Raw genomic sequence first — 25,123 nt, 5'->3', positions numbered from 1 at the left:
GCTTCTTGTATTTGAAGATCGATAACTGGACTGGATAGTGATCAAAGCCTAAGTAGGGGAAGATGGATGCCTTCAAACTGAAAGAGAAAGTGGATAGGTTCCCTCAGAAGAAAAATCTATCTAGTTTCTCTAGAATATGGATGAAGATTATTATACTTATTAATAATTATAGATTTTTTTTTAAAAGTGTCTAGAATGGTATAAAATCTTGTTCTTACATTGTGAATTCAACCTCCTTAGAATACAAAAAATCAATCAATGAAAATGTAATAACATTACATCGTAGAGTGTATGACATAAAAAGACACACAAATCAATTAGGAGAGAGGACCCACTAGTTGAGCACTCTAACTTCATGCTTCTCAAAATCCTATGAAGAAATTTCAAATCACTCCCAATTTTTGCCAAGGTGTCCAAAACAACCCCCCCCCAAAAAGTGAGACCGGGTCATACATAAAGGAGACCCATACTTGTGTAGTTAATGTGGCATTACATGATTGGTTGCTTTTTAGAATTAAGGGATACATTTCATTCAATTATGAGTAGATATCATCAGCACTAACAACTTTAAAGTCACAAGTATTGATACAATATTGTCAAAAAAAATTGAAAATTAAATCAATAAATGTGAATATTAAATCAACAACTGCTATGGGAATCCTTAGATCCTTTTCCCTATGTTAATTTCAAAGACTATGCATGATCAGCAAAGTCATAAGAACTAATGAGAATTAAGTGTTTTGGTCTATTAGATGAACTTCTGTTTGTTGTTGGTGAGTTGAATCTGGTGAACTTCATTTAAAGACTTTCATTTCATTTCAATCCTTTCGGTTAGGTGATCGTCATTTATTTAGGAAATAAAATCAAAGCACTCGCCTCGATAAAATCGAGGATAGTAAAATAAAAATGGCATGTTTCAAACCAGGCCAAAATTCGAGCACGACTTGGGCGTTTCTCAGTCCAAAGCGCGATCTTGTGGCACCAATTTCAGTTAATTGAGTGCATTGATAACTCCTAACCAAGTCAAAAGAAAATCCAAGTTTTCATATTGACATGGCGATGGGCATTGCGGCGAAGGGAAGGTCAGGTGGCATCTCAGTTGGAAACACACTGAAATTCTCCCCTGTTCAAAGTCCCGTCAAAAAATGTTTGCGGGTACCTGCATTTCTCTATGGACGAAATCCTCTTTCTAAGTCTTTTAATCCCATGACGAGGAGGGCACTGATTCCCGTTGCCAGCGTGAATAATTTTGACGTCTTCGGAGCTAAAGGGTATGGTTGTTTTATATTTAAAGTTTAGTTTAGGTGTCTTATGGACAGTCTCCCCGATTATTATTGCGCTATATCTTACAGATGGAATTGTCTATCTTCTTTGATGTTTTGTAATATTAAAATCAAAATTTTGAAGACAAATCCTTTTGCTCGGGAGATCGTCACCCGAACCTTTGTATTCATGAAAGAAATACAAAGTACTCCCCTCAATAATATCGACAATAATAAAAGAAAAACCAATGTTTCTAACTAAGACAAAATTCGAGGACTACCTGGGCATTTCTCAGCAAAAGCGTGATTTTCTGGCACCAAATTTAGTTAATTGCGTACATTGCTCAAAAGAAAATTCAACTTGTCCTTTTTACATGTGATGTGCATTGACGTGAAGGGAAGCTTGGGTGGCATCTCAATTCGGAACACGCTTAAAAATGTCTCCCCTGTTCAAAATCCTGTTATTGCGGGTACCTGCAACTCTCTCTACAAAATCCTTTAAGTACTTTAGTCACATTACGAGGAGAGCATCGACTCCAAATGCCAGCGTGCATAATTTTGACGTTTTCGGATATAAGGGTATCCGTTGTTTTATTTTGAAGCGAAGTTTAGGTGTTTTATGGATGGCCTCCCCAATTATTTTTGCAGCATTAATTGCAATAGAAATGCAATAAAGATAGCCTGGTTTCAGCCTAAGTTATACAGCCTTATTGAGACAAAACAGCTCGGCAGTCACCTTCAGGACTGAAGAATCTGTTGAAAATTACCAAAATCAGAAATCCTGTGGGAGACAGCCGCTCTTGGAAAATTGGACAATAGGTTAATCCATCGTAAGTGATGTGTGGTTACTGTTAGGATCAAAGCAGCATTACACAAAGAAGGTTCTGGATGATGTTCTGGACGTCCCTTGAACTTGAGGATTTGGAAGGGCTGTCCCCCTTTCCAGGACTGGACAGTTTCTTTCATTTAGTTCATAGAAATAGAAAAAGGTAATTTTAAATGAAATAAATGCTCAAAATCCACAAACAAGTAAAGTGAGGAGAATTGTCATTGCAAATTCAACATATTGCGTTTACTTTTTAATATTTTAGAGCTTTTAGTTTGTTAGGTTATTAAGTAGCTGTACCCTTTCTGCTTCGCCGTCTGTTGCCAAAATTCGGCAAGATTTTTGCCATCCCTGAAGCTGCCTCTATATATCTGCACTCGCATCCTGCAAACTCAAAGAAACACTAGAGAACATAAGCATCGGAGTTAAATCCAGAAGGGTACACGTCTTCAACCATGTAAATTTGCTTTTGCTACAGGTAACACCTAGAGTTCATGGAGCAAAGCATGATGATATTAATTTTGGTGCCGAACCTTCTAAAGCTATGACGAGTAAGGATGCAATAATCTAGAGTCCTCTTTAGAAAGGTTGGTTTAAACTTTATTTTGATGGTGCGGCTAAGAATAACCCTGGGATTTCGGGAGTGGGTGCCATCCTTAGGGATCATAAGGCTGAAATGTTGCTCTTTGGTAGCTTGTATATTGGAATTCTCCAGTAATAAAGTTGAAGTCAATGGTTTGGTGTTGGGTCTCAAACTTGGCATCAATTTTCATGTTAACAATTTGACTGTTGAAGGAGACTCCAAGACTCATTAACAAGTTTGGAAAAAAGAGTATCTTCTCAGGAATCTACTATTGGAGGCAAAGATCCTTCCAGGTCAATTTGAGAAATTGTTGGTGCGAAAGAGGTGTTTTACCCTGCTAGTTCATCACCTAGGTCCTATTAACAGTTGTTACTTAAGTTTACTTAGGGTACACACAAATATTTATGACTTCATGTCTCAAGTCATAAGATTAAGGTACATGTTATAATCTCATGCAATCCTATGTCTCACCTTGGCTCATATAACCAAGAGGTTCCTTTTATAATCTCAATCCGTTGTACTTGTAACCAAGTCTTCACTGTATATTTGCCTTCTTTGATAGAATGGTATTATTCTTTCATATCTGATCTCTCTTGTCCTCTCATAGAAGTTCCTAGAACTTGAATGGCTACAGTCTGCAGCCAAATCTTGCATATTATAGAGCATTCTATCCCAATTCTTACAAAATTGTTGCTTTAATCACACAAATAGTGAAAAGAATAAAGCTGCATATTGGTTGGTAAAGTTGAGCCATAAGGAAGGTTTGGATAAGTTCACTAAGATAGGAATAATATCCTTATTCAATCCTTATAAAGTCTTGCTTGTTCTCTAGGTGTTTTCCTTAAACTTGAGTTTTACCTGTGAAAAGAATTTACAGGTGCCTCTATTTGGTTTTGGTGAGTTTGCTACACCTTTTTGTTTGCCATTTGCATAGTTCACAAACTTGGACTACTTAGCAAGCTAAAAAATTTCAACTTGGAGAGTGTAAAAACTTGGCACCTTAAAGGACACTTAAATTTAAAAAAGAAACACAAATTTCGAAAAAAATATAAATTTTATGCAAAATAGCTACAAAATGTATCAAATAAGTACGGTGGGGGTTTGGGGGCGCTGCGTCCAGAGTCCAGGGGTAGTGCCCTGGGTGCATTCCTTGTGATATAGGGTAGGGTTGAGGGGTGGAGTCCCCACCACCAAGCTCAAATGAAGACCTTCAAAGCCACACAAACTTTCATGGTGCACACCATTTTCATAATCTTTTAAAAGGCAGAAAGCAATGCTTACAAAGCTAAAAAACTAGTTTTTGCAGTGTCTAAGCTATATATTTTTGTCCCTAAATTTTGAAATGTTAATGGTGTTGTGATTTCAATGGAAAAAATTGCCCATTTTTTGGCAGTCTTGGTGAGTTTTTTAGAAAGCTCTGAAAAATAACTCAGTGAGTAAACCTCACCAAAAATCCCGGATCAAAGGCAAAGGCGAGTACTTGATGACTTGCTAAGGATGTAAACTATGGGAAGTTGCTTTGTGCCCCTCCAACCCTTGTCCTTTTGGTGTAGGCTTTTCTTTGGTTGTCGTCATCTTTCCTTGTCTTGTCTACTATCTGTCATGCTGGTTGTAATCCTCTCTCTTTGCTGCAACCACCTCCTTCCACTCTACCTTCGCTTCTGGGTCTCCACTCCACACCTAGTGCTCTCCTCTTGTTTGCAAAGCCTCTTTGGATCCCTCCTTTGTGGACGTCAATCTTTAAGGATATTTTTGTGAATTGGTGGTTCTTGATTTGATCATGATACAGGTATTGAGGACCTGACTCATCCTAGCTCTTTTAAGTCTAAGGTAGAGATCGGTTAGGGCATCCAGTTCTTGTCTTAAGGAAAGAAAATTTCTAGGGTAACTACCTTGCTAAGAAGCTGATCAGCACTGAATAGTGCTCATCATCATGCTGGAAATTCGGAAGGAGCTCCTTCTAGTAGTTCTGGCCCTTTTCTGAGTAGGGATCAATAGCGATGCTTCATCTAGTTTTTGTTCCTATCTTAAGGATATGAATGATAATTAGATCAATATTTTCAAGGGCTACCATCACAATAGAATCATGGCCCAATATCTCACCATTTCATTCCATGATCTCCTTGATAACACTAATAGCCATCTGCTTTAGATTCATCATGAAGCAGAATGGAGGAGATAGCTTCTTGATGAAGATAATGCAGATAATTCAAACTTGGTAAACACTAATCTAGTTTATCTTGAGGATGTTCGTGATACTCTCAGCACCCTGGTTAATGATTTGGGTGGCTGTGAGGGGCAAAATCACCACTGGATTTCTTTAGGGTTCAGAGAGTTAGGAACAATGATTACCCTCTAGATGTCAAATCAGAGAACAATTTTGATGAGAGTCCTTAAGCTTCTTGCATTCTGTTCCTGCTCAAAGTTTAGTTCTAATGATCTTTGAAGCAACTCTTATCTTTGTCTTTGCATCTCTATAATAATGGCATTTATTCCTTTTGAAATAAAATTTATAAATTCATCAAAAAAAACAAAAAATAAAAGACTATTAAATGCAAGGCAAATTTTCAAAAGAGGGTGATGGATGCTGGCACATCCAAGCGTGTTTTAATAGAACAAAAGGATTCCAAGATACAGTGTGTTGGTTAACAGATTTGCCTTTCTCTAATATTTTTATAATGACTCATGCATACCCCTGCTGAAAAGCAAAGAAACCAACAGTTGGGTGAACCGATTATTGGTTTACCCTCTGCATAAGGGTGCAGCTCCCCATATGATATTCAATGAATTTTTATGCAAAGTAATCACAAAGAAATGCACATTTTACCAGAAAATGAGAAAGGCTTTTCACATCCATTTGTCAACACAATATGAATGTTACGAAATAATTATTCATAAATGTAAAGCCCACAGACTTGAACTTTGAATATTTCACTCTTATAAAACTTATTTCACAAAGTGTACTCAATGTATTATGAATTCTGATCGAGACTCACTCATGCCTCAAAGGACAAGAGGGATCAGATTCATTCAAACAACAACAAACAGCTAATTTCCTTAATCAAATGAATTCACAAACTTATAATAAGCGGATAATCAAAGAAGTAAAATATTCTGCACACAAACATATATCCCAATAGAGATTTGTTCTTTCATTCAAACACATAGATTTGAAGGCTGTGCAAAATATATCATTTCATTCATAGATAAAATGTCTTCACTGAAAATTCCAAAAGAAAACTAAGTCTGCTAATCCAAATCAAAGTTTTTCGGACCCCCATAAAATCTTGCTTAATTACATATATAGCCTCTAGGCTGATAGTTTCTGAAAAATAACCAGAGTTCATTTTAAACTCTATCTTAGAGTTAAAGAAACTGTCTTGTTTAAAACTGAATAAAACTTAAATTACCAAGAGCCACGGACAGAATGACAGCTCATTCATAACCCGATCAAGATTCCAACGTGTTAGAGGAAACGACTGGTTTATCCCGTTTTGCCGCAGTGCCATGTACATTCTGCCACTCCAAGTGTGCCGTTAAGAAGTTGAGGATGACCTGATAATGCGGGAGCCCAATATGTGGAATGCGTTGTTTCCAGACTTCTTTATCCATGTTTACTTGCATGACTTTTATTTTATGCGCTTCCAGATGATCAAAGCAAACTGCTAACATTGACTCGATCCTAGCCACCTTGGAGAAGTCATCCGTAGTTAGAGACACTGTTTCTTTAACGAGCTGCACTCTCTCCTTGAAAGTTTTGACCATGTCCGCTGCATGCTCGATTGTCTGTCCATCATCTTTCAAGAGCTGTATATCGATGCATTTCAAATCTTTCTGCATCGTATCGATGAGTTCTTTCAATCCTTTTAATAATTTGATGGATTCTTCGTGACCCTGTTTGATGATTGAATTTCTCCATTCAACGTTTTTCTTTGATACATACAATACATTATCATCCAGGTTATCCACAGGCTTCTCGGCAAGAAATTTCATGATCCCAAATTTCTGTACATCATTCATTTGTGCCAAAACCGCTACCCATTTATTTCTTTCTTTGTCCCATGCTGTAGCTCCCAACTCCAGCTCTTTACTCACGGCTATAGCATTATCATATGCCTTGATTAAGCTAGCAATGTAATTTGTGCCTTGCTGCACTATGGAGTCAAGCCATTCATCAAAAATCTCAACTATCATACGACTTCTTTGTGTTGAGACATGGACCAGCTAGGACTCGAACCTAGGACCTTCCATACGCTGCTGGAGTGCTCTACCACTGAGCTACTGGCCCCTCTTGGACCAGTCCATCGTCAGTCCGGGTGTGGCTTATTTCCAACACCAACACCTTCCCTTAAGCCACACCTCTCGTGTGCTTGGGGCTCCTAGCTTGGACCTGGCTCTGATACCATGTTAATTTTAGATCAGATTGATAGCAATAATCAGAAATAACACAATGAACACACAAAACACAAGAGTACCCTGGGAAAACCTCCCTCTTGGAGGTGAAAAACCCAACAATTAATCTCAGTTTATATTAGGCAATAATCAATATGTGACTTTACAAGTTTACTTCAACAGTTGAAGCAATATGAACATCAGCATATACACAGTAGTATGATGAACTTATCTGCAATATACTTGACTGAAGATGATTTGCTGCTGCTGATCATAGGACCATTCGCTGATCAAGGAGTCAATTCGCTGACCATGAATGATAATCGCTGCTCCAGAATTAGTTCGCTGTTATTGGAGATGAATTCGCTTCCATAGGGATATGCTCGCTGATCTTTATGATGCAATTTGCAGTTATATTCGCTGACTGGATAATTTTGCTGCTGATCAAGGATGTAATTCAATGTCTTCCATTGTGTGTAATGATGAATGAATGAACCTTGTCTATATATGTGATCTTAGCCACCTAATTCATCCTAGGTCGGCTCACAAGGATAATCAATTAATAATAATATGATGGACTAAACTTGGCGCCCAATATAGGGTCAGCCCCATTGCATTTACAAGTTACAATGTTCAATATAGGGTTAGCCCTATCCACAAGTTACATCGCCCATTATAGGGCCAGACCAAATTACAAGTTATATTTAATTTTGCACATTTAATGTGACTAAGGCTGATAGGCCAATTAGTCACCCACAAGTTACATTATGGGTCACACCCAATTTTCATATTTGCAAGTTACATACACATATCAACATCCTTAATGGTTACAAGTTACATAATGCGGTTGGGTCCAACCCAATACAAGTAATACTTATATTTGATCCGAACTAGCTATTATTTCAACACTTTGAACCTAATCTAATAGCTTCTGGTTTGCTGGTGATTTAGGATCAAAAGACAATGACATCTGCGACAGAGGCTGAGGACTCGGGTGATGTATGGCATTGATATATTCTGCCATTTGTGTAACAACCTGTTTCAATTCCCTCTTGTCCTTCTCATCTTTCTAGGTTCTGGATATCATTCTTTTGGTGGAGGATTCCAAATGTTTGGCATCCATAGCTCTCGAAGCAACTCTTCGGTCAATTTTCTCACCTGCAATATCAACAATTACATTAGAGGAGGAAGTGGGAATTTGTGTTGCAGCATGAAATGGACCAACTGTTATCTCTTTAGGAGTAATGATTGGCTCCTTTCTAAATTTGCGGTCCCTTAACCACTTCTCTGTTCTCCTTATAACATTGAAGGACTTGGCTTGGATACTTTCTTCTTCTCTCCTGCCCCAATCAATTTCAGGGATGGGTTTCCCTTGAACCCTTACATTGAATTTAGGATCTAACACATCTTCCCCCTCTTCTTCTTGTATTCCTGTCACATTTATTGACAATCTCATTGTAACAATCTGCTGCAAAGTGAACCTTGACCACAATCTCCTTCTTACTTCAAATCCATCGCAGCAATTTTCCCAATAATCTTCTAATTGGGGTTCATGAAAGAAATTGGCATCAACATTTAAATGTTCCACAACATAGCCTCTACTATCAAACTTACGTCGGGCAATGTAGGGCTGTAAATTCAGTTTCTTGAACTCTAATTCTAGGTTCAAAGCATCAGAAACAGATTTGCAACTATAATATCTAAGTTCAATTGGGAAGGCAACTCCAGATTTACTCTTCGCCCCTAACTTTTTATTAATGCGGGCAAGCTGTCTGCAAACTTCAATAAGTATATAGCTATCGAAGGCATACCTGGGCAATTTGAATGGTTCACCTTCAAAGCCCCCTACTCTAATGTAAGTAAATCTGGGAAATTGGATAAAATAGCTTCCATATATACTGACCAGCTCCATGGCTTCGGCTGACATTCTTTTATTTGTGTCTCCTTGCAGTTCAAAGACAAGTCTACTTGCGAAAACATCATTCCATCTTGTAACATTTTCAGCATATCTTTGTTGTTGCAGGTGTGGATAATAATCGTAAACCTTCATGCCATCCACCCAAGGCTCATGATGTAACCCTTGCCACTCTCTGGTACAAGCCAGTATATAAAATAAATACGAGGACATATAAAAACCAGACATTCCAACAAAATTACTCAAACCCTCATGAAGCCTTTCAGCAATAACCTGTGCCCAGTCAAGATATTTTTCACTAGCCAACAATACCTGAATGTAAAAATACATCTAGTCCTCCCAGTAGAAAGCGTGTGAATTCCCTTTGAGTCTGTTTAACAAAATCACAATATCTCGCACCTCCGTTATGAAATGCTCTCTTGTAAGAGGTTTGGGTAACTGGGAACCCCCTTTCTGAAATTTTATGAGTCAATTCCTAGCAATGACACTCTTATAAGTGCTTTTCTTCTCAGAGAAGAATGCGTATGAAGTACCAATGAACCAATCTTCATACGGCTCCTTATGAGGAATTCCAATTGCAGCCATCACTGTTTCCTTGTTGATTTCTACTAACAATTCACCACTGCTGGTCCTAATGCACCTGTTACCGACATCATACCTGTTCATACATGCTATCACCAATTCTGGGCAAGGGGCGACAGTTGGGAATGCAGCAGCTTCAATCAAGCCACTTTTAACAATTCATTCCATCATTGAGTTAGCTTCAGGGTTTCTAGCTCTTTCCAAAAAATCTCCTAAGTCAACTTGGGCTAAAGAAGTGTCACCCAATTCTGGAAGTGTACTGACTAAGCATGATGTGCGACCAAGCTTTGGAAGAGTCGGCCTCATGATGGCCGCTTTTGCATTCATCAAACTATTTCTAGAAAGAATAAAATTCTATTCCAAAGCAAAGAATTTTATTATATTGACTTTCTGAGCTAGTAACATAGCGGAGAAGAAATTATCAGAACTCACCTGTTGCCACCATCAAATCTGTGAAACCCTCGGAAGTATGGAGCTGAAATTACCTTTGGCGCCCTTCGCTTCTTCAACAATAACAGCTACCAATTTCACAATTTGAGAACTTACATATTAAGAGGCGGAAAAACTGAGTAATACCTAGGCACGCCTCATGACAATTCATTCTAGCGTGTGAGATAACCCATGATTTGATGGGATTTTGATAACTTTCTTTATTACATATCAACTCCACACAAACGGCTTGAGTTTTCATGATTTCTTTCCATAATTAGAATTTTAAAACACGATATGCTCGGAATATTCCTTTTGCCGCGCCACCTTTGCTTTATTAATGTCTTCGGAGCCAACTTGAAATGAACTTTTGAACCGTGAACCATTTAACAAGAAGTTCAATGGTTCAAGTTCAACATGAGAGAAGAAAAGGACTTCCACCTTGCGGCTCAACACAACTAAACTGGGAATGAGCGAAGACTTTTAACAAACATAAAGGAGGACCTTGAACTTTGAACCTTGAACCGCTTTAAGAATGGTTCAAAGGTTCAAGTTCAAAGCCAACTTAACACTTTGATGCTCACCCACTTAACAACAAAACAAAGCCACGACACACACGAAGGCACCGGTTGAACCTTGAACCTTGAACCAAGACACTGGTTCAACCCATGGGTTCATTGGGACAAAAAAAGTGAATTGTAAAGAAAAAGGTACATAGCCAAGGACAGATCAAGCCGAATGGGGGAGGCAACATTAATGACACATTATTTTGCTCAAGACAAAACTATCGACAAAATAATGGGGTAACACAATGAAAGGGCAAAACCCTAAAATGTGTAAATTACCCTAAAGAACCGATTACATCATACTAATATTTTTTTCTTTCCTTGTCTTTTAGGCCTTTATTTCTCATAAGTGGCGTATACAGCATGAAGTGTTATCACTTGAAGGATTTAGTCATTACAATAGGTAAATAAATGAAGTTTGTTGCAAAGCACACAACAGCCGCTGTGGATACCTTAGCAAAAGCCTTTTAGACAAGATTATTTTTGGCATTGAAGGTACTGAATGTTTTCAATTGCTAGACTATGGAAATGGTACATTTAGGTGAAAGATAGCTCCTAATTTGTGACCTTTTATGGTATCATGTCTCAAGAAGACTCAGAAGGTGGAACTGACAAATGAAAGATGGATCAGAATTTTTTTTAGAAGGTAAGGAGAAAGTAGAAAAAAAAGGTTCAAGTGTGCCAAATCAGTAAGCCCAAGAAGCAAGGTCCCTTGAGGAGTAAGAAATAATAATTCCAAAGCGTAGTTGCCTGCAAACACAGGTTTAGGGATGGGACCCTGTAGCTCTATCCACATTCAAATCTCCCGGTGACTATTTAAATATAATATAGCCATGCACTTATTCTTTTGCTTTAAGTACTATGATCCAAGGGATGATTAATTTGTCAAGGAAGCAGTGGAATAAACCCTTAGAACGAGGAAGATAAAAGGTAGAATGATTAAGCTGACAACACTGGAAATAATTGGCTAGTACTTTTATTTGGGGAATAGATGAGGAAGGCTGAAAAACTTGAAAATTGGTAACTTAGACCACAGCATTTGTAGAAAATGATAAAAGAGAAGGAATTGATAGCAAAAGAAAAATAAACAGATGGTGTAAGGAAAAAATGAAAAAGCCTTAAAAAAGGCTTTGATGCATTGTATTGGCTGCTACTAGTGTTATCAGTAAGAGTGAGGCCTTAAGCTCTATGCTGAATTGGATCATTATTTTCTGCCATTTTCAGCATCGTTTTTGGGTTGAATTATCCAGGTGCACCTTCAAATTTCTTTAGCCATATGTTGTAATTTTGTAAGAGCTTGTAATCTGTTTGCATGGCTTTTCCTGATTTTCTCAGCTTTAATATATTTTTATGGAAACTATCCTCCTCCAAAGCTTATATGAGGATAAAATTTGTTAACCTATTATTCCTTATGCACAATAGCTACTTTCTTAATGACTATCAAAGACAGTCAAAGTAGACAATTCACTTTATGCTCTTGAATGTTAGAGACACGCCTTATTGTAAGCAATGGATTTTGTTTTGCTATAATCTCAGTGGATCCTTCCTCTAAAGACCAGTGTAAATATTTTTCAGGGGCTTAAAATTATGGTATAATGGATGGAAATATGAATTTATTTTGGAGCAGCTTGAATATCAACTATCAGTTAACCTAATATAACTATTGTTGATCATTAGATTCTGGCTACATTTGATGCTATTATTTCAATTGATCCCCCTTATTTCTTAATCTTTAAACATTCGATCTGAACTGTTAATAGTTTCTATCATCATATGATGAAGGTTTGTTTAGAAACATCTAGGCAAAGATAGTAGCCTTCATATTTCAGAATAACAACTTCTGTTATGGTAACAAAAACTTAAATTTTTATCCAATAATAATCTTGTTTTGGTTGGATATGCAGTATGACTGGAACCTTTGAGCTTGAAATGAAGGTGCGTGATTATGAACTGGATCAGTACGGGGTTGTCAACAATGCAGTTTATGCAAGTTATTGCCAACATTGTAAGAATCCAACTATAATGCTAAAATATGTAGTGCCTGAGGCGATGCTTGTCAAGCTTTCTAGAATCCACAGCACAAGTTATTTCTCATATTTGTAAAAGTGGTTTATCTAATGGATCCATGGAGGAGATATTCTAAAGTTTCTTCAGCAGTTTCTGTAGAGAGATTTAAGAATTGTTATGCTGTTATACGGTCCTAAGGAAAATAACATCCTCTGCTATGTTACAGCTTTTGAGGGTCTTCAATATAATTTTTATTCTAAAAAGTATGCCCATGTAAATTAACTTCACACACTGACATCTGTCCAAATATATTCTTTAGAAACCTTAGCGGCTCCCAGAAACTTCTTGTTGACCATTGCTAATAGCAGCTGAAAGATTCCTTCCTAGAAATAGCCACTCCAATTTTTAGAATGTTCTGGAATTTTCACTTGCAGTGATTTATATTTTTTATCCACCTGCAGTACACAAATAGGAGCCAGAGCCCCTTCCATGGGATCCCTCTGTAAGATGATTGTATATTATATTTTTAATTTATTATAGAAGTTACTAAATTATAACCCTTCCCACATAGGTTAATTCCATTCCTGTAAGTGTTATAGTCCATGATTTCATCCACAAGAAAAGAGAATCTACTGACAACAAACTAATCATTAGTGGAGGAATTGCAATCTTGTGATTTATGTTCCAAACCCTTGTTGGATCTGAGTAAATATAAGATTGTTAGTCAAAATTCATAATAAAAATGTGAGGGGTTACATTGGCCATAAAGGAAATGCTTTCTATTAAGATGTGTTCGATGCTACACTGAGTTTTAGAATTGGGGATTTGGCAATGGCATAATAGAGGGATTTGGAAACTGGGACAGCTAGGTTTCATTTGGTTGGAAACTTCAACGATAATTTGTAAAATAACCCACAGGAAATAGTTAAGGAATAAGGGAATTTTAGATGAAAAAATGAATAAAATACTTGCTACTCTCAATTTCGTGAAATAGAAGTAATAAAAACAAACTCATAACTCTAAGGTCTTCATTGCTAGATTTCACGATAACAAAGGCTTAATGGAAATGATGAACATCAGACAACAAAACAAAAATTTAAAATTTTACATAAAAAGAATACCTTATTGCTTTGATGGAGATATTCTTATATTCTAGATTCATGTATCTTTAGTTCTTGAACATGCATCTTGTGCTTTTTAAGATCATATGGCTATTATTTTTTATTGTCCAGGTCGCCATGAACTTTGTGAAGCTATTGGTATGAGCCCAGATGCAATAGCTCGTAGTGGAAATGCACTTGCCTTGTCAGAGTTATCTTTGAAGTACCTTGCACCTCTGAAAGTAAGGTTTTCTTTCAAACTTTTTTATTTAGACCTTGATAAATTTAAGCGGTCTATAATAAATAATGTAAGCTGCAAAATGTGACTTCGTGTTGAAATAACATTTTCTTGACCCATTTTTAACCAACAATATAACATCATTTTCTTCTTCTGTATTCATCAAATTTACTAACCCTACTAGTAGCTATCTCATCCATTATTGACTTGATTATTAACATTATATTGATTCGTTAAAATTCTTTTGGAGTCTCAGTTAAAACAAGTTGTATCTCAGTATTTGCACATTGTACATCTATTGTAAACAAACAGTTGTAAATATTGTTTGTAAACATATTAAACAAACAAAACAACTATTTTGTAAACAAACAATCATTTATATGTTTGTAAACACGTGCAGCAAACCATATCTAGTAATTTACTGATTAAAATAATGTATATATGTATTTGTGGGTTAACCTACCTGTTGATGTGTTTTTTATGACACCTCGAACATAGAATAAAATACTATGTATTCTATCCTCTCTTGAACAAGGAAACCTCAAATGCTAAACTTTGTGATCAAATATGTAAGAATTGGCTATGAAGGTAGCCACCCAAGATCTAGAGGCTCGCACGATAACAAGAGAGAATAAATGTGACAAGAATAAGCTGTATTCCTATCAATGATGCAATAGAACTGGATGATTATTATATAGGAGATCCCTTGGTTATATAGCCAAGGTGAGAACATAGGAGTGCAGTGTCATAATCTTATGACATGAGACAAAAAAGTGAAAAGCTATCATCCCACCTAAAGTGGAAGAGTGATAGTGTGATAACACCATTAAAGGTGGATCTCCCACCAAAGGTGGAAAAGTGCAACCACGAAAGGTGGATATGATGATGTGATAACATGAAAAATCCACCTAAAGTGGAAATGCTCCAACTACTCCTATGTAGTTCCCTAAGTAAGCTAAAGTGACGTGTAATTAAGATCTAGGTGGAGAAATAACCAAGGTAAAATACCTTAATTACACCAACAAAATAAGGCGACCCCAAGGTTTACAATGCAAAGAATGTGACTTTTATGTTGGATAGACCTAGCGAATGATGTGATTTTGTTGATATCACAAAGGGACTTACGCTTTGCTGGAACTTGGAATACTTTTAAACTTGGAAAATAAAAACAAAAGGGACTAGGGTTTAGAAAATCTAATCTAAAATCCTAACAATGCAAGAAATGATTGCTAACTTAGTGAAACCAAACCATGCTTTGCTTCGGCATGAGGAAACAACTAAACAAAGATGGTGCAATCTCCTAAGGGCATACAAATGATTTTCAAATCACCTATGTACATCAACACCATGAAGAATGAGCATAGAGCAATTGAAGTTAAGCTTTCAATATGACTTTAGAGTTGGTCAGACTAACCATGCACTGCAAGTTGCAATCAACAAATTCCAAATGGTATGAACATATAGGTTTCACCATTAATCAACAATAAGATCTTCCTTTTAACTAATCAACTCCATGTAAACAAATCTAAAACTTGAGAAGTAGAAACCATGCAACATGTTGAAACTCATACAAAGATCCACCATATCTTCAACGAAAATCATATGTTTATTCCAACATAGTCTTGGCAACAATCTCTGATCTCCTCCTCCTCCTCCTACTTCTAACTTCTATTGCTATTGCTCTATTACTGTTAACCTTTAAAAATGAGAAGAGAAAGCCTTATATAGAGCTCTCAATTACAAATGAAGGGCAAGGATTGATTTGAAATCAATGGCCAAGATAATTCAAAGCAAACCCTGATTAGGGTAGTTACAACAACCACCTATATTTATTATTCATTTAATATCACCCAATAAGAAAATTACATTGCTTTGAGTATATATCCTTTTGAGGAAAATAGCGAATGATAATTGACATTGCCTTGATGGCACAATTAACAAGGATTAGATGAGGACACTTCATTCAATGCACCCGCATGTCCACTTTTCTTCTTCGTAGCATGAGTCAGGTTCAATGAACTTGGAGATGTTGATCTTGATTTATTTGATTGGTGGATGATGAGTAGTTGCCACCTCAGCATGTGTATCTCGTAAATTTTCTCCTTATAGAAATATCTCTTGATACTTAACATTGTCTAGCCTTTAAAACTAATTGTGATGGTTCATATTCCCAAATTGCATCATCTTGATCAAGTTTCGAACTTTGATTAACTCTTCTGAAACTATCACAATGTCACTGATCATCCTTGTACAAATCATCTTCACGTATGGGATTTTCCTCCTTGTGATGCCTTAATTCAGCATTGTCACCCTCAAAATCTTGAAATTCTTTTTGACAGAGGGACGGTTTTTGGGGACGGGGGGCCTAAGCATGGGGATGATAGGAGCAGGAGGGGGGTGGTGTGTCATGTCCCCCTTTTGAAATCCTAACAATGATGTTTGCAATTTTGTGAAGTCTTCGAAGAGACAAAATTGCAATAATCATACATGATGAAGTCAACTATCTTCAGCAACCAAGGTAGCAATAGATATGAGATATTAATAAAAACTATTGTGTGATGGCTTAGATCCTCTTTCTCTAGAAGATGAGAGAAAACTTATCTTAAGTTAAAACTTCGCCAAGTTTCCACCATCAAATCATAATTTACATTCAAAATAAGGGAGAGAACTTATATGATAGTATCAGAGCAGCGCAGCAGAAGGTGGAAAGGTTTCTATGATCCTTCAATCATTGCTTGAGGACAAGCAATTTTGGGGAGGGAAGGATTGTCATGTCCCCCATTTGAAACCGTAATTATGATGTCCGCATTTTTGTGAAGTCTCTGAAGAGACAAAATTGCAATAATCATACATGATGAAGTCAACTATCTTCAATGACCAAGGTAGCAATAGATATGAGATATTAATAAAAACTACTCATTAAGACTAATATTAAATAGATCCCTCACGTAATAGTGTAAGTGATCAAACAAGCTATGATGGTTCCCATAATGTTGAAATTAAAGATTAATATCTATTTGAATGATCCATGTTACTGTGCTGTGAATACTTGAGGATGCTGCAACCAAACCACTTATTATCCATGGGCATCGTCGAGGATGATTGATCTTTGGCGATATCTGATTAAAGAATATCAAACATCATCAAGACAAGGAGATAGAAAGGATTATGTGTTATATCTAGCCATGGTCAACATCATAGTGTTAATACAATACAGAATATTATTCAAGCATCAATTAAGACCAGCTTGGATAGCTCGTCGATGATCAGCTTTGACCCCCACTTATCAAAGTGACCATAGACGGTTAAAGAGAGCAGCAATTGTATCATTACCGATAAAGTTAGGAGATTTACGGCGATCATTGGTAATAGTGCAATGGATATGAAGAAGGAATAAGAAAAGACTCAGAACAGTGATCTGATCACATCCCTTAACTATATCTAATCGATGATTAGATAAGACTTTAGAATAAAGAACATCGATTATAATGGGAACCAGTTATGATAAACAACGATCATTATTTATGAAAGGCTGCAATCATCATAAGACAAGATTGATAATAAATACAAGTCTTAACTATAACCAAGAGGTGCGATTAATAGTTATTATAAAGTAAGACAAGTATGTAGGGGCATGAGACGTGTCTTCTACCAAGAGACTTATCACTCCAAACATACCATATAAGAAGGCAGGTTCCATCATTTAGGGAAGCAATTTGGGAAAGGGACTGAAGAAAGATATTTGATACTGATCACAAGAAAGCGATCAGGAAGAAATAAAATATATATTATTGTGGGTAAGCATCATATAACAGCAAATAGCCTTCAAGTATGGGACATTACTTGGCGACGGGGGATTGGTACAGATACTTATAATACTTGAAAATTTAGTTATAAAAAGTTGTATAAGAAATAAATAAACACATTGCAATGATTGCATTAAACATTAATATATTAACATTTAACTAGTTTTTAATAGTGATAATAAAAATATCGACATCAGAATGAGAATTTTCAAAATTTCATATTGATGATTCATGGTTACAATCAACAATGTTCAAACTTCAAAAAATAAATATTAAATGGTAAATAATAATACTAATGACTCATGATTCATGAGTCAATGGCTAACGACCTGATGCCTCTAATCATCCCCATGCTCCTTGCCAAACTCCTCGTCATTGAAATTGCTGCACTTCACATGCTCAAGCTTATCTAGATCAATACCAATCAGCCTTGTTTGTGTAGCATCATCATCAATTTGTGCTACATCTTCTGGCTCTACATCCCATTCGACTATTGGACTCTCTTTGTACATGTGTTGCGGTCAATGAGATGCAAGGCACTATGCACAACCATAAGCTTCTTTGCCCTCCTAGAAGTAAGACAATTCCTCTTAATGGATTGGATGAAGTTATAAGTAGACTAGTTCCTCTCAGCAACGAAAGAACTAGAAACTTGGGACAACAAATGAATGGCTAGACTGGTAGTCAAAGATCTAGGCCCATGCATGGTCCACCACAACTTGGGGTCCTCTTGTGCCATAATCTCTAGATCTATCTTGGCTGCCTTTGAATTTCCTCAAACAGTGGCCAATTTGGTCCACTTAGTACAAATCAAGTTGGCCTCTATAGGATCATACATTTTTTCAATGGCATTCATGAACCCTTCCTTCACCTCAGCATCTTTTATAGGTGTAATTTTGTCGTACCTTTGCACGTACCACCTTGGGTTCAATCCATAGGCAGCCATGTGTAAGGGATTGTTGAGCTTCTCCCATCTGAGATGAATGATCAGCTGAATATGCTCGGTGTAGAATTGCAATGTGGGGTTGTAATGTCCCCAAGTAAGTTTAACCATTTAAGACATCATAATTCCAACATTCTTAAAGCAAATACAAATAGAAATAGAAATTAACATCACGATGGAGTTCAACTTAAAAACCTTACTACTAATGTAAGTTTGGAAAGGATTATGATCTTGAATAGGATGCTTTGATACCTCAGCGTGACGACTACCTCAGGGTTTTAGATCAAGCCCAGGCCTAATTTTGGGACAACACCCTCAAGGTCTTACATGGGTTGTGATCTCTACCCATCTTGGGATAGACGCCCGATGGTTTTACACAAGCCTTTCCCTATTCATTCAGACAACCTTCCGACTACATTCATATTAAGGATTAACAATTTGTTTGTCTTGTTTAATTGTTCTATCTTGTTCATTTGCTAGTTATGGATAAGAGTTGGTATGATCAAGAATAATTAGTTCTGGATTCCTAACCTTAAGATATATAAATTCCAACGACTTCTTCATAAGTCGTGACTCTAATAAGAAACGCATCTTTATGTAGAGGCGTCTTCTATTGGTGATTAGTTATTAATGTAATCGGTGGGAGTAAATTACAATAGCAACTTTATGTATAAACAGCGATTTCCATGATAAACATGTGATCATCGATTACCATTTTGATCTTAGACTTCCTTAATATAGGTGCTGCCTTAATGTATGGTTTATTTAAAGGATGGGAAAGCAGACAGATCTGACATGTGTCAGATCTTGTCTGCCACTATATTGTTATATATTGTTTATTAATGTTTTATTAGTCTTATTAGTTATTGTTGCCTTGTCAATATTACATTCTGATTACCATGTAAATAAGAATATTAATATTATGTAATATTCAATGAATATGTATTATTAATGTAAATGTGTGTAATAATCCATTTATTATGTTTATGAAACTGATTACATAATACTATAGAGTTTCAGTCATAAATTCATATAATTAAATAACTGATAAGTAAGTATATTCAGATATCAATCACTATTATGGGGACATCACAGGGGTCCTCTTGCACAACAACCTTCATTTGATCAAACATAGAATCAATGCACTCATACACCTCTCCAATGGAAGGTGCATTAGAATCCCCACATCTAGTAACTCTAAAGATTGGAGTAATGATGGAGACTATATTTGGCATCAGCCAAAAGGCATCACTCTTCACCACCTCCTTCACCCTCTTCCCCTATTGTGTCTTTGACTTAGGCCATCAATTCCATTCTGCCCTCGTAACCATTAGTTGCAATGCCTTTTGCAACTCAAGCATCCTCTCCAAGAGAATAAAGTATGATGCATACCAAGTCTCTAGAGGTTTCAAGAATTCCTTCTTGGAGAAGGACCTGAAGAGTGCATGTGAAGTGTGGTGGTTGTAAATAAATATCTACACATCTTTATCATCAATAGCAATTGTTTTGATCCAGCTGATGTTGACCATGTTCTTGAGTGCATTATTCGTGGCATGCATACAATAAGGAGTCCACCAAATATGTCTATAGGCTGCCTCAGTTAACTTTCTTGCAGCTTTGCATACATGGGCTACATTTGTCACTACTTGCACCACATTCTGTGGCCCAACCTCCTCTATAGCATCTTTGAGGATCTAGAATTGAAAATGAGCATCCTTGCGATTCCTTGAACAATCAATAGACTTAAGGAAATAAAGGGCCCTTTGTAAATGAAACCATGATATTGATGAGTGGACAATGCCTAATGTTCGTCCAACCATCCATGACTATGCTTCATCCACTTGTGACTCAGGTACTCTTCATTTTCTCCATCAAAATATTAATCTTGGAATGGTTCTGATCCAAGATTGTTGTCCTCAATTTAGTCTCCCTTGGTGGCATATATGATGAACTTGACCTTATTATCATTCCCACAGCTTCCTTATATAATAAGGAGAGCAAACCATATGGAATGGAATGCTATTGGCAAATAGGAATTTACCAATGGCATCATCTGCATTATCCTTTGCTTGCACATTGAATAATTCTGTCAATGGTTGTGAAGATGCAAGACTACTCCTTACGTTTCTCATTGGGCTCTACTGCCCCTGAACTGGTTGGATTCTGTGGTCTTAGACTCTGCAAAGCAGAAGTAGTAACTGTAGAACTTTGATGACCCCTAATCGTTTGTAGCAAATTAGCAGATGTAGGTACTTTATTACAACCGCATAATTTTAATATTTCAGCTCTATATTTCAGGTCCCCTTCCACCTTTTAACATACATCTACACCTTTACCTTGGATAAGAAGGAAGTGAGATTAGTTCTAGTCATGCTGCCAAACCATTCAAGTTTACACATGTTGCACTTCCACAACCTAGTGCCCCCAACTGTCCTTGGCTTTATTGGTACCTTAGATGTAAATTATTTTAAAGGTGACTTCAGATCAAAGGGGTGGGGCCCTTGGCCCATTTTTGCAGGATTTAAGAAGGGCAACCATAATTCTGACTTTCAATAGAACTTTCAATTTGAGTGTTAGTGTCACCCCCCACTGCTTCTATGCTAGGATCAACAGATGATGCATTTTCACTTTCAATTTCTACTTCAATCCCTTGCCCCTGACCCTAATCCTCACTCATGCTGTGAGAACTCATAATGATAATGATGCTGCAAGAAACAATGATTAAAAAAACATAATTTAAAAATCCTATATGCTGCTGTCATAATTGGTCAAATTTAAAACGACGAGTTTAAAATTTTTGAAGTAAACATTGAACAATGAACAAATTCTGATATAAGATTATCCAACAACAAACAATGACAAAAAGGGGCAGTGTTTTCACTTTTCAATCTCAAACAGCAGGGTTTTCAATCATTCATGAATCATAACAGCTGCAATGAACAATGAACAAATGAAGTTTTGAATGCCTACCTTTAATCTTGAATCATAGTGTTGAATCTTGATGCCCTCTTCCTCTTGCAAGAATGAAGAATCCCCCTCTTAGCTTGCTCCCTCTCCTTCTAGCTCAATCTCTCTACTAAGCTACTTCAGTCTTCACTTTTAGATTCCTCAATGATTTTGTGTGAATTAGAATGAGTCCAAATGTCTCTTTTATAATTTTTTTGGTAGGTCTTGGGGGTTGGCATTGGATTAGGGTTAGGTTAGTCACTTTTGATTCATTTAAAAAAAAAAGCTTTTTCTGTCTGGAAACGCCTACGCATCTCTGCCAGGCTTGAGGGATGCCTAGGAGTCTTGGGATGTCCCAATACCCCTTTTAAAGCATTTGCCTTTGGAAATGCCTGGGAGATGCCCCCTCTCAGAGGGGAACGTCCTGGTGATGGCAAGGAGGCATGGTGGAGGTGGTGGGACAGCAGAGGGACATTCCCTTGGCATCTTGAGGGCGTTCCGATTGATGGGGGAAGGGAGGAGGGGGGCGGGTTGGGGCGCATGTCCCCGTGGAACGAGGATTCCCATAGTTCTGTAATAACTTGAAACCAAAGGAAGACTGTTGAATAATCATTTAATAGTAGGAAAAAATCTCATTTACAGGTGAATTTACACACAATATGTGGTATTTTGGGAAGGCAATTTATCACTTAATGACCAAAAAATTTGGAGTTACTATTTTCATTCACTAAAATCTGTAAGGATTTAAATTGCTCAGTCTAAGCTGTCTGGACTCTGGAGAGAGCAGTCAATACCCCTCTAACTTACTGGTTTTGTAAAAGAAGCTCTTTACTTGTGAAGCCCTAGCATGTGTTTCAGACTGCATGGTTTCTGTATCAATCTCTTTTTATTTTGTACTGGTAAAAGTAATTTAGTCAAAATATAAGGACAGTTTCTTTTTGTTCTTCCTCTCTTTGTCGTTTGATTTTAGATTAAAGTCTTAAAAATCTTAATCTCAAAACTGATGTTAAATTTTCAGTCAAAAAATTAAAACTGTTGAGCTGCAAGATCACAAGGATTAGCCTAGTCACAGTTAGGTAAATTCAATAATAGATGATTAGGAGAAATTTCAATCTTTTAATTTAAAATGCAAAAAATTGGATTCTCCATATTGCTTTTCCTTTCTGAAATAAAGATAAAAAGTCTGAATAGAATTTTAAAATAGCAGAGAAGCAGTGCAATACATTCTGAAAATGACTAATGGTACTACTTTACACAGCCAGAGTGGTGATAGTTTTGTAGTTGCTGCAAGAATTTCCAGTTCATCTGCTGTGCGTGTTTTTTTTGATCACTTCATCTATAAGTTGCCCAATAGGGAAGTAAGTCTTCTAATCTCCATTCTAATTTATTCCAAATTTTATAATAAAAACAAGATTGAAAATATATTTTATTAAATTGGGTTTTGCATATGCCTCGTTGCAATTGATGATTTGTATGGCTTGATTTTAGGAAAAGGTTAGCTGATTTGTCATGGAGTTGTTTAGCAGATGACAGTTGATTTTTTGAGCAAAAGCATCTAGCATATCATATTTTTGAGCTGTGTACTAACGTAATGCTTTCTCCTGCAGCCTGTGTTGGAGGCAAAAGCGACTGTTGTTTGTCTTGATAAAAGCTATCGTCCTGTCCGTTTTCCTCCTGATTTTAAATCTAAGCTCACACTGTACCTCCGTAACAATGAAACAAACTAAAAACTTTGGTAGGATGGACTTGTCATAACCAGTAATGCATATAGGGTCGTTATAAATTCATTAGTTGTCATTGCATATTTGATGTGCATTCAAACATACACCACATATACAATCTGATATAATTTGATCAAGTTTAGGTCTAATTTGATACCTTCAATCTTACATCTTTAAGTATTCACTTGATAAGGTTCTTTAAAAAAGATACAAGGTAACGTTTAAAGCACCATGTTAGCCACCAATTATCTTGGTAACTATTTATTAACACTTATACTTGAAAGCTGCAGCAAATGTACTTAGGGATCTTTACCTCGAGGCTGATGAACATTCTGATGTGAGTTAGCTAAACTTTTTCAGGAATTTTAGTATTTTACTTATATACATGTTATAACCACAAGCTTATGGTGCTGTGTTGATTTTTTGAAGAGATTTGCTAGTTTTAGTGACCATTTTATAGCATGTCTTTTGTTGCTATCATCCACGTTGGTATATCCCATTGGCATAAAGTTTAATTTTGACTGACAATCAATTAGAAGCTATGTTGTAATGTGTTTATGTCATGACATGGATAGCATTCCCTCTCATGCTCAAATTGATAAAAATAAAATTTACTGCAATGCATTTTCTATTTTAACTTTTCAGTTTCAGTCACCTTAAGATTAATATTTTGGCCAGCAGGGTAATGGAACCAACTTCCAAGACATTAATTTAAATAATCATGCTTTACTTTTAGCAGCTATCTCCGGCTTAATCAAGACTTCGTTTAATAAACATTTTGGTTACTATCTGGGCAACAACATTGCCTGTTTTATTTTATTGAACTTTTGAAGTTTGAATTTTTTTTATGAGTACTGTAACTGTCAGCAAAACTCAGATAGCAGAATAAAAAAATGTTTCCATAAGAGAAGCAGACTTAATCATATCTCGCTTTGGCAACCTAAGGATACATATATAGGCAAGGGATTCAAGCCACAATGTAGTAATATTAAGTTTTATTAACCATAGTTGTAGAAAATCGGAAAAACAAATGGGTACCTGCATTTTAAACAGGTGCCATACCGGTCTGACCTGAGTTACCCAGTTTTTTCAATAAAATCAGTTAAACCCAGTCAAAACAAGGGTCAAACTAGGAATTTTAATTTTTTTTTTAGCAAAATAAATGCGCTTAAAACACATGCAATTCAAAAAACTGACAGTTCTTGAACAGGCTATGGGTTTCTGTTTAGAGACCCCTAATAACATTTGCAGCTTTCTTTTTCTCCATTTTTTTATTAGTATTTTAGAGTCTTTCAATTTGATATGTATTTCCCATGTTTTTTCCTTTTTAAACTTAGTGATTGAATTTCATTTACACGTTTGGTTTGCTGTACCATTGCAGGGTAAGTTTAATGTGACCATGATATTAACAATGTGAAGGATTATGTTTGAAAGAAAACCGCCTAGCTTTCTTGTAAATAACCTTGGAAATGGTGAGCTTAGATTCCATATTCAATATAGATTTTAGTTTATTTAAGTTTTGTAAGTAGACAATATTCGATCAGAATTTGAAATCCTGTCTTCCATTACATCTTTGAAAGAGAAGAGTTAATGACCTCATATTGAATGGCAAAATGTCACCCTTTCTCTGAATACGGAGGAATGTTGAAATGAGTGTCAAATGGGAAAGGTGATATACTTGGCAATTGCTAGCGTACTGTTCCATGTTACTAATAAAATGCAAAACGTAGAGACTATCGCAAGGGAATGTCACACATAAATTGTAGTATAGAAATATTGCCCTGGAAAGATGCCTTTTTTTTTCCTT

The 25,123-nt window shown here is 36.4% G+C and overlaps 1 protein-coding gene across 3 annotated transcripts; it reads left to right on the top strand.

Moving 5' to 3' along the window:
- Nucleotides 1–835: 835 nt before the first annotated feature.
- Nucleotides 836–23,746, top strand: LOC131075345 (acyl-acyl carrier protein thioesterase TE3, chloroplastic). Of its 3 annotated transcripts, none has more exons than XM_058012159.2 (5): nucleotides 839–1,271; nucleotides 12,460–12,560; nucleotides 13,795–13,904; nucleotides 22,858–22,953; nucleotides 23,203–23,746. In XM_058012159.2, exons 1-5 carry the CDS (start codon nucleotides 1,054–1,056, stop codon nucleotides 23,320–23,322), a joined length of 645 nt encoding a protein of 214 aa, XP_057868142.1. In that variant the 5' UTR covers nucleotides 839–1,053; the 3' UTR covers nucleotides 23,323–23,746. The 3 variants fall into 3 exon arrangements, with proteins under 3 accessions (XP_057868143.1, XP_057868142.1, XP_057868144.1); XM_058012161.2 differs by lacking the exon at nucleotides 839–1,271 and adding an exon at nucleotides 2,027–2,251; XM_058012160.2 differs by lacking the exon at nucleotides 22,858–22,953 and having other exon boundaries at nucleotides 836–1,271.
- The last annotated feature ends 1,377 nt before the right edge of the window (nucleotides 23,747–25,123 follow it).

The sequence above is a fragment of the Cryptomeria japonica genome, chromosome 2 (assembly GCF_030272615.1).
Source record: "Cryptomeria japonica chromosome 2, Sugi_1.0, whole genome shotgun sequence".
In the NCBI taxonomy this organism is placed as follows: domain Eukaryota; kingdom Viridiplantae; phylum Streptophyta; class Pinopsida; order Cupressales; family Cupressaceae; genus Cryptomeria; species Cryptomeria japonica.
The sequence above is the reverse complement of the archived record's forward strand: the minus strand, read 5'-3'. Positions and strand labels throughout refer to the sequence as shown.

What these genes read in the sequence shown, in the direction of transcription:
- LOC131075345 (XM_058012159.2), top strand. Translation starts at nt 1,054, where the DNA reads ATGGCGATGGGCATTGCGGCGAAGGGAAGGTCAGGTGGCATCTCAGTT. An exon ending in GACGTCTTCGGAGCTAAAGG is followed by an intron (nt 1,272 to 12,459) that starts GTATGGTTGTTT and finishes TTGGATATGCAG; the next exon opens with TATGACTGGAACCTTTGAGC. An exon ending in AGTACCTTGCACCTCTGAAA is followed by an intron (nt 13,905 to 22,857) that starts GTAAGGTTTTCT and finishes TTACACAGCCAG; the next exon opens with AGTGGTGATAGTTTTGTAGT.